Below are 10,410 nucleotides of genomic sequence, written 5' to 3'. Positions count from 1 at the left end.
CAGATTATTCGTAAAATCAATATGTGAAAACTACACCCTGTGTAAGTGTTTTGCTTATAGATTACAATTTGCAAATTTTGCTTCATTATCCTTAGCTAAAAACAAAATATTATGTAATTACCAGTGGTGTCCACAATGGTTACCGTAGTCCGGCGACCATTTCCACGACCAACTTTATTTTGCAGTGGCCTTTCTATTGTAAGCCTGAATGTTTCAATTTCTTCCAATATGTTATCTTATTGGAGCATTAAATTTAACACTGGTCACTCCAGCAGGAAACGTGACAGTATATGGTCCAGAAACATAATCAACACCTCCTCCTGTAACATGTTAGACAAGTTCATAGTATAGTTTAATAGTATTACACTCACCAGTAGCTGATCTATCACTGCTAGAAACTATTATAGTGATACTAGTTGATGATGGATTACTAAGAATTAATACAGGTTGCACTTGTCTATTGTCTTCATTAACTCCATACATTGACTGGTTAAACATAACAGTGATTGCTACAAAATAATAGCCAATACCCAAGGTGAACAAGTTTCAAAAATTTATTAAATTTTATTAATTCAAACTAGAGATAAAAAGTAGTGGAACAATAGATGAATGATGGTATTACAGCATAGCTCAGGGGGAAAATCCCTACATTGGCATATCATAACAATTATTTTGTTCAATGCCAAAGTAGGGATATTCCAACCCGAGTTATGCTGTAATACCATCATTCATCTCTTGTTTTACTACTTTTGTCTCTTGAATCACTACTTTATTTTCACATTGATAATTTGAGTTTTTTAATAGCATACAGTTACACAAGTGTGACTGTATTAGGGTGTCTTCCTCTCAGAGTATCAGGGATGTACCACTATTTCATATTTTCGTTGTGCTAGCATTATGAATACAGCTAGGCCAATAACGACGAGATGTGTCATCATGATAGATTGCTAAGAGGTATGGTCTCGGTGCTCAATTGTTATTAATCAACCAAGATCGCATTAACTAATTAATAGGTGTGGGATTGATGAAGTTACAGGCAACTACAGAGCGTAAGCACTTAACTAAGTTTGCAGCATCTGAATATGCTGCTCAAGGGAGTGTTGATAGAGAAAATTAACACCTCTATATGGTTTCATTGCAACAACAAGAAGAAAATGAGCCTGATAAGAAAAGACAAGGCACAATGGGCACAAACTCGTTGGAACCCCAAAAAGGTACATCCCACTGGTGAGTTTGTTATTGTAGCGTAAACTGGTGGCTGTGGGCTGCTTCATTTGGCCTCTAGGCTTGCACCTGTAGTCAGGCAGGCAGGCAGGCAGGCAGGCAGGCAGGCAGGCAGGCAGGCAGGCAGGCAGGCAGGCAGGCAGGCAGGCAGGCAGGCAGGCAGGCAGGCAGGCAGGCAGGCAGGCAGGCAGGCAGGCAGGCAGGCAGGCAGGCAGGCAGGCAGGCAGGCAGGCAGGCAGGCAGGCAGGCAGGCAGGCAGGCAGGCAGGCAGGCAGGCAGGCAGGCAGGCAGGCAGGCAGGCAGGCAGGCAGGCAGGCAGGCAGGCAGGCTGCCAGCCATCAGTCTAAAATCTGAGTTTTAGCAACTTAAAAAAATTCTATATCCTGCCACCTATTAGTGTTTTCTTGTTTTTATTGCACCATTTGATGTTAGATGGACTAATATTATCCCGTAAAGATGATTTTCATCGCATAAGATGTCTCTAGGATGGTTTTTACAGGCAGAATTTTAGGCAGCATGCATCAAACCATTTGATAACTAGTTTAAAAGCTTCCTGGCAAACCACTCTGTTGGGTGTAATTAATCACTAGACTTGACTGATATATTTGTTTGTTTTTACACCTGCTAAGGTTGGATTTATTGAGCGTTGCTAGCTAAGGGCCTTCAGCCTACTGAGCTGAGTAGCGGAATAAGTGAAAACTCTCTTCTAAGGGTTTCACTACTTATAATATGTTCTACAGCATGTATACACAATCGTACTGCATGGAATGTGATAGAATAGCTATCCAAAACTCGACTTACCAATGATATACGTGAATAAAATAGAGTGATGCAGACTATCTGAGACACAAGCCATCTGTCCTAGGTCAATCTATCTTACCTAACTTCTTTCAAGTATTACACAACTGTAGGCTTTTTTCTACCATCATGGGGTATAGTTCTTACATGTGTAAGTTGGCCTACATGTATGTGACTAATATATGTGACTGAATTTACGTACAAGCTCACTGCTATCTCCAATGCTTAATCATTGGTTAACCATTGCTATCATATTATATCCCTGCAGCACAATGGTAAAGAGTATTAAGAATTATAGATTAAAAATTATAAATTTTAAAATGAAGTAGGAATCCAAGCAATAAAAAGTAGTGAAACAAGAGATGAACATGGTAGCTATTACAGCATAGCTCAGTGAGAAATCCCTACTTTGGCATTGAACACAAAATAATTGTTATACTATGCATGCCTAAGTAGGGATTTAACACTGAGCTATGCTGTAATAGCTACCATGTTCATATCTTGTTTCACTACTTTTTATTACTTGGATTCCTACTTCATTTTAAAATTTATAATTTTTAATCTACTAGTTTGTTTAGTTTTTTTTTGCTATGGGATACAGCAAACTATAAACATGTGACTGCTCTATTAGGGTGACTGCTGTATTAGAGTATTTCGAGTCAGCCTGCAAAGATGTGTGCTTGCCCAAAAGGGGTGTGGTCATCATGGTTTTGATCGATTATTAGACTAGAGTATCTCGAATCTGCCTACCAACTTGAAGGTGTGTGGTCACAAATACAGCTAGCATAAAAGGGGCGTGGTCGTCATGGTCTTGATCGATAGACTGATAATACGTAGAATAAAGAATGGGCGTGATCTTGCAACCTATCGTGTAGTACTGGTACTTCTGTACAGTAGGTGCCTTAAATAATTTTGTGGCATCTATTATGCTGCTTAAAGAAAGTGTTGATATGTAAAATTAACGCCTCAATATGGTTTCGTTGGATGAAGAAGAAGACAAGCAGCCTGATTGAAGATAAAAGAAGAGACAAGGTGCACAGGGCCTACACTCGTCGGATCCCCAAAAGGCACATCCCACCGGTGAGTTTGTTGTTGTGGCGTAAAATGGTGATCATGCGCTGCTTTGTTTGGGCTCTAGGCTTGCGACTGTGGTCAGTGAGTGAGTGAGTGAGTGAGTGAGTGAGTGAGTGAGTGAGTGAGTGAGTGAGTGAGTGAGTGAGTGAGTGAGTGAGTGAGTGAGTGAGTGAGTGAGTGAGTGAATGAGACAAAATTTCGAGTTTTAACAATTTTTATCCGGCTGCCAATAAGCGTTTTCTTGTTTTTAACGTTACATTTGATGTTAGATGGACTAATATTATTCCGTAAAGGTGATTTTCTTCGCGTAAGAAGTTTCTAAGCTGGTTTTTTAAAGGCTGCATTTTTGGCGGCTCATGTCATTTCGGGGGGATCCTACTTAAACAGTACTACCGTACTGTTTGATAAGTGGAGCAGAGTATAATAAATAGTTATGAAATCAATAGAAGTTAGTTTCTGTGCTTATTACACTGCTGTATATTCATCATTTAGTAATGGGCTGAAGGTTCCCTGAAGGTTGTTAGCTAGCAAGACTCAATAAATCCAATTTTAGCATGTGTAAAAACTTTAAAAATATATATCGGTCCAGTAGTCCAGTCCAGTAATCCAGTCAAGTGATTAGTTACACCTCACTCTGTTTGTAATTGTATTTCGGAGGCTCCGGATACATTTCAACAACATAGTCAACTTACCACATGGTATTGGTTTTATTGCCCCTAGTTCAGCAGGCTTTAAAGTGAAAATAATAGAATAGCTCATGTGCTCAATCCCACTTTTTTTGTCCTGCTAGAATTTGAACGTGTGAAAAAGTTTCCCGTTTCTTTCTCCTGTCGCAAGTAGACAAAGAACGGACCCAGAAGGCTAATTTCAATGATTTCACCTTGAAAAGGATAGTGCGAAAGCTCCAGGATGGTCGTAGCAATGTTCATCAGCCAGAAAGGTGGCTGGGAGCAACACTGGAATCAAGTACCATAAAATTCGGTCGGGGCACACCGTCTCAGACAAGCCCATTATCGGCCGAGGGTCGCCTGCCAAAATGGCGGACCCATATACGTGAGGAGCCCGGCTAAGGCAGGGTCCTATGCGTGCCGGCGGTGCCGACTGCATCACTGGGTGGGCCCAATGGCAGCTGAGTCAGCATTTTAAAATGCCTCAGTGTTTGGATAATGACGGCCAGGGTGTTGCTGAGGGTCGCCTGCCAACATGGCGGACTCATATACGCGAGGAGCCAGGGTCCTACGCGTGCCGGCGGTGCTGTCTTCCTCACTGGGCGGGCCCAATGGCAGCTGAGTCAGCATTCTAAGATGCCTCATTATTTGGATAATGATGGCCAGGGTCTTGTCCAATGGGCATGCCCTTTTATGGCATGGGTTGGCTGCCCCAACTGGGCGGGCCCAAGTACAGCTTAGTCAGCATTCTCAAATGCCTCAGCCACCATGGATACACTGCAGTAGATGTTACTTAACTACTTTCACTTGCCAAGTTGTGGAATTCAAAGTAGATTACAACTATCATGATCCATCTGCAAGAGTTACTCCCTCTATTGTTAATGCTTGGTATGAGTAAGTGAAAATTATCTGTAATATATGGTGTGATGGACCTTGGTCCATACCAATTAAGGCATACATATACATAATTACCTCCAAGGATGACTGGACATTATATATTGGTGCTACGTATTGAGAAATGGGTCAATGATGTGTAATTATGAACACGTACATTAATTATTAGCATATTGTTTATGTGGCTAGCCTACCATATACTATACCATGTAATAAAAGCAATATTCTCAGACAAAAACTACATATGTCCCAAAGCTAAGGTAAGCTACATAAGCTGTGTCAGTTCAAGGAACAGGCTATATAAGCCGTGTCAGTTCAAAGGTACAAGCAGATTTAAGGGTACAGTAAGAACCCCAAAGTTCGGAGGCACAGTTGGCAGTCTGCCTCAGCTTTGTAAACTCTAATAGCTGCTGTCAAGAATGCAGGCCCAGCTCACCGTCAAGATTGAGTTGAACGACTGTGTATAGCCGTATACTTGAAGTTATGTGGAACGCTACATCAGTACTGTAAAGTGCGTTCTTGTGTTTTTCATCAACACAACCAAGTACCATTCTTTTGCAAAAAAAAAAAAAAATAGGTATGAGTATACAACATATACCACCAGTTGGGTTTTCAAGGTTTAGTTTTCACATACTATGCAGAACAAGTGTGGTCCTTGTAGCAACATAGCTCTCATTATTATGTTGTGAAACAGGAGTGCTCACTAAAATGGCATTTGGATATACAGTAGATACTTGATTATCCAAACTGTGTGAATGACTGTTTTATAAGTATTGGGACATAAGTGAATGTGCCAGACAAATTCATATATCTGAACACATTTGTGGCTGAACTGGCACACAGGTGTTCGGATAATGGAGAACCATAATTTCTGTGTTGAGTGAAACATTTTTAACCTACTAATGTGGCAATGGGTTAATTTAAATACCAATGTTTTCTTTTTTAATCATGCCATCTTTTCAATATTGTACAGGCTTATTTGGCAAATAAATGTGGTTATCAAGTAACCATTTACATTGACAGATCTTCCTGTGATTACAAATCCTGATTATAAATTTGTCAGGTTGTCATTTGGTATCATTTCAGGCTCAACTGTGTAGAGCCAAGGTTTAGTGTGCATGGTGTACTTGCTGAGTGAGGAGGTGACTATCCAGATGCATAGATTTAAAGTTGTTAACTGGCATGCACCCTATAGCTAACTAATCTCAATTTCCAGTTAACAGTGAATTACTTTAGGGCACACTAACACCCTCGTATAAGTTTCTTTTTAGTGCTCGACCACGTAAGATTAATATGTATGTATGTATGTGTGTACACAAACCAAGAACCTTGTATACTTTGTTTTGGTGGCGTTACAATTAGTTTCATGTTTACGTTTCAAAGAAATTATTAGTTGTATTAATTGTACCTGTAAACCCCAAGAGGTCCCAAAGGTACTTTTGAGTCTGAGTTTCTGGTCATATCTCATCTTACATATCCACTGCTTCACCAATTTTAGGCAACTGGACCTATCACTAGTATATTGTAATTATGGCCACATATGTGTGTTAGGACTATGTTATGTTTTTCTCCTTGGGTCAGTCAACTACCAGATTGTTAAGGAGGTCATGAATATCGCTTACTGCATGCACGTGCATGAGGAGATCAAAGCTACAAACTTTAGTAGGTTGCATGGGAAAGGAAAGCTAAGGATACTCCCATATGATGTATATCTTAACCTGACAGCTTACCAGCGGTCAGCATTTAATTGCTTAGTCACTTCTGAAGTGATTAATGAGATGATGTTACCTGTTGCTAGGTGTTCAACATATAGGCCCTTATAATTGGTCACAATTAAAGATTTTACACTGAGATATAGGTATATTGCTTCTTGAAAGTTCCAACCCATATGCATGCATGGCCATGTAGCGGTTTAGCATGGCACTGAAGATCTGTATGATTATGTTATTCCCAATCACCATGGAAACTCCAAGCCTGATGCTCTTGTGTTTTTCCTGATCTGCTCAGGAGAAATTTTAAATGATTGTGTGTTGGGAGTGGTAAGTAAATTGTTAATAAATTTTGCCCTTGTTTATGAGTGTGTTAAGCCCATTGTCAATCAGTGCTGTTGTAATGGATTAGGGCTAGCACTATATGGTACCCTAAACCATTTGCAGGGTAAAATCTTCAGTGTAAAGGCACTGCTCTATGAATGACAGGGCCCTAGAGGCTTCTACCAATCAATTTTATCTCTGGAAAGGGACAACCCCCTTATAAAAATAAACGATCCTCAGTCACAGAGTTCTAATGTAATTCGTGTCAAGAGGCCCTAACCCGAGGTATTTGTTCATGTGTACTTCAGCTACATATAAAAGCCTTATACCAATCTGTTAAGGTATGTATTTGTGTTCAGTGCATTATATCGCATCATGAAGCAGGGGGGGAGCACTTCCCTAGCCCAAGAGGTGGATTTTGTTAGTGTTAGTGTGTTGCCTATATACAGGAGACCAGAGAAGTCCCTGACATGCAGTATTTGAGTGTTGACTAAGTTCTGGGATTTCAATCAAAAATTCAAGATTAAATACAGGACACTTTGACCATGTAGTAAGCTGACTATGTTGTTGAAATGTATCCGGGGCCTCCGAAATACAACAGATTCCCCGAGGATCGAAGATCTGATATGGGGAGGATGAATTGTATGAGGAGGTAAAGGATACATGGAAACAACATAGTCCCTGCACCACCCGTGACTGTATGGTATACTTGAGCTATTGTACTATCACTGGACATTGAAACTACAAAGAAGATTTGACTAATTGGAAGCTGTTAGTAGCTATTGAATAAACCGTGTATCATTTGGTTTTTTTTCAACCAGTGTGGTGTGTTTGAGAGTTTATCATATGACGTTCACATGACAGTTCATTATCATGAGATTGTTGTTGTTTTTTGTGAGGCTAATATACTTGGAGGTATAGCTCCTAAAGCCATACAACTTTGGCCTAACTAAGCTAAGATATCAATGCCTGAAAGTATGGTCAGACATCTGCCATTTTCTGTGACCATCTTTGGCTAGTGTCTGAACACTTAGCACCATTGAGCATATCTGACCGCATAACAGGACTTGTCAGGTCACTTCCAAATCACAATTTCAGGTCCCAAAATTTCAGAGTCCATATAGGTAAACGGTTGGCTACCAGAGATTAGCAGTATAGTGTTTTCTGACTGATAGTTTCTGAGTATTTTGTGGCCGGGCTACTATAAAGCTCTCTTAATCCATTTTACCAGCATAATATGTGTAGCTTGTAACTATGTTATGACATAGTTATGAAATAATCTTAATTAAGCACTATTAACTTCTCGCAGTCCAAAAAAAGTGGGATTGAGCACATGAGCTATTCTATTATTTTCACTTTAAAGCCTGCTGAACTAGGGACAATAAAACCAATACCATGTAGTAAGCTGACTATGTTGTTGAAATGTATCCGGAGCCTCCTCGTACAATTCATCCTCCCCATATCGGATCTTCGATCCTCGGAGAATCTGTAATTGCCACAGTGTATGATTTAATTATGTAATTGTTGGGTTTCTAAACCTTAAAAGGTACATGAAATTTGGCAAGCATGAAATCTGAAAAGGTTCATGTAAAAAGCATGAAATCTGGCAAGCAGTTTGTATGTATCATAATGATAAGGAGCTCTTGGCTTTTGATGAATCTTACATACAATTTTATGTTTAAAAAGTAACTATAACTACATTCAACAACATAATTTTCAAGTCACCCTGTAGAGAGTTCAGAAATGTTACAAGTCATGCTGCAGAGTGTTCAGCTACAAACAAGTCACACTCTAGCTTCATAACAATAGAGAATTTAGCCAGTCACCCTGTAGAGAGTGATCATCTACAAGCACGTCACCCTATAGGAAGTTCAGCTACATAAAAAATTTGTCCTGAGAGAGAGAGAGAGAGAGAGAGAGTTCAACTATAGTGTACAAGAATGCACTGCCTCAATTTTGTAATTTGTTAATTATGTTGCCATGCACTACTGAGAAGGCCAAGCTACTTAAAATCATACATACGTGCAGAAGTGCATACCTTTCAACTGTTTCATAGTCTATCAAATTCTCTAGGGACAACCTTGAGGCTGCTCTTCATTTTCATTTGCTACGGGACACGTACCCTTTCACCTTGAAACAAAGTCATTATTCCTGGTAATGTATAAGGCTAGATATGTTGTTTTATGCTGTTTTACACCCTTATAGCCCATTGTAAAAACATTCACAATTTTTTCAGCAACTCACTCCATCCATTATTATATAACTGCATCAAAACAAAGTTTACCTACCTGGAAGGTTAATGCAGGCCTTCATAAATACAGGATGCTTTTAAAACAAATATACAAATGCAAATGTTTTTCGGAAAACAATGCCAGGAAACTGTACACATGCACCTGACATAAAACACTTTGCAGTGCATATCTATTGGATGAACACTAGCATTAATACAAGTGCATACCTATCTTCACAATAGTGTTGTGTGATAGAGAATATCAAACGTTTTGGTTGTACCGCTTACGTAGGGGTTGTGGTGAATGTTTCGTGCACCGCCCAAAATTCCGCCTTTAAAAATCATCCTTCAGATATTTTACGCAGTGAAAATCACCTTTACGGAATAGTACTAGTTCATATAATACATAAAACAGCATTAAATACAACAAAACACTTACAGGTGGCCGGATATAAATTTTTAAAAATCGCCAAAAACTCCAATTTTAGTCTCACTGCCTCACTCACTGCTTGACCACAGTTGCAAGCCTAGAGCCCAAACAAACAGCACACAGTCACCATTTTATTCACTTAATACAATATTTGAGTTTGGGATATTAGTAGAGGTATTAAATACCTGTGAATTTGAGTCAGGATTTGGGTTAGTTATAGTGGAAACAGAGAGTCAGGATGACTCCATGCTTGTGGCAGAGGTATTATTAAGTGGCTTTGCTGATACAGTTACATACTCTAATTTGTTACCATCTGTACTCACTTTGCAGTGAAGCTTGTTGTTGAGGTATAAGGAATCATTTCTTATTTTGATGTATCTCCGTTCGGTACCATTGTCAATTAGGGATCTCCTTTCTTTCAATAATAAGCGTTCCTTTTGACGCTCCTGGGGAGTTAGATCAGGTTTTATGTAGATTGGAGCTTCAAGCTTAGACTTAGAACTTAGGATGTCAATTGCTGTGTTTGAACGAAGGAACTTCACCAGAAGGGGTCTGGGATGTTCACTCTTATGGTCATACTTGCTGAGACGATACAAATCTTTTATATCACTAGGTTCAATGTCAATATCAGTTGCAGACAGAGCCTCCATCACGTTTTCCATGTCCTTTTTCATTCGGAGTTGTCTGTTGGTATTTTGGATTTTTTGCTACACCATACACAACGATGTTGAATTTCCTATCAATGTTGGTGGCATTTTGATAGACAGTGTTTGAAACTTTGTCAACGACTGGAGCACGAATAGTTTGAGTAGAAGTCTGCTGTGGTTGATTAACAAGGTCTAGTTTGCGTTTAAGATCATTTAGAGAAGTTTGAAGTGTAGCAATAGTCGACATTAAGCTGTCTATTTCTGCCTTCTGCGCTTGGATCTCACAGTATAGACAAAATAACGTGTGTTCTTTGCCAGAATCTCTTAATGTCGCGAAGTTCGTTGCTGATAACCTAGTGCATCTACGATGTACCCACACGTCACAGTAGCCTTCACAATAGATTGCATCATC

General features: G+C 39.5%; 1 protein-coding gene across 1 annotated transcript in view; it reads right to left on the bottom strand.

Moving 5' to 3' along the window:
- Nucleotides 1-134: 134 nt before the first annotated feature.
- Nucleotides 135-10,410, bottom strand: part of LOC136267690 (extracellular matrix protein 3-like) — a 36,153-nt gene continuing 25,877 nt past the window's right edge. The window contains exons 7-8 of the mRNA XM_066062838.1: nt 372-509; nt 135-320 (exon numbers count right to left, since the gene is read on the bottom strand). Coding sequence (XP_065918910.1) covers nt 232-320; nt 372-509 — 227 coding nt within the window. The 3' untranslated portion in view covers nt 135-231. The remainder of the gene's footprint in view (nt 321-371; nt 510-10,410) is intronic.

This window comes from Dysidea avara, chromosome 9 (assembly GCF_963678975.1).
Source record: "Dysidea avara chromosome 9, odDysAvar1.4, whole genome shotgun sequence".
In the NCBI taxonomy this organism is placed as follows: domain Eukaryota; kingdom Metazoa; phylum Porifera; class Demospongiae; order Dictyoceratida; family Dysideidae; genus Dysidea; species Dysidea avara.
Note: the sequence above shows the minus strand (reverse complement) of the source record. Positions and strands in the feature narration are given on the sequence as shown.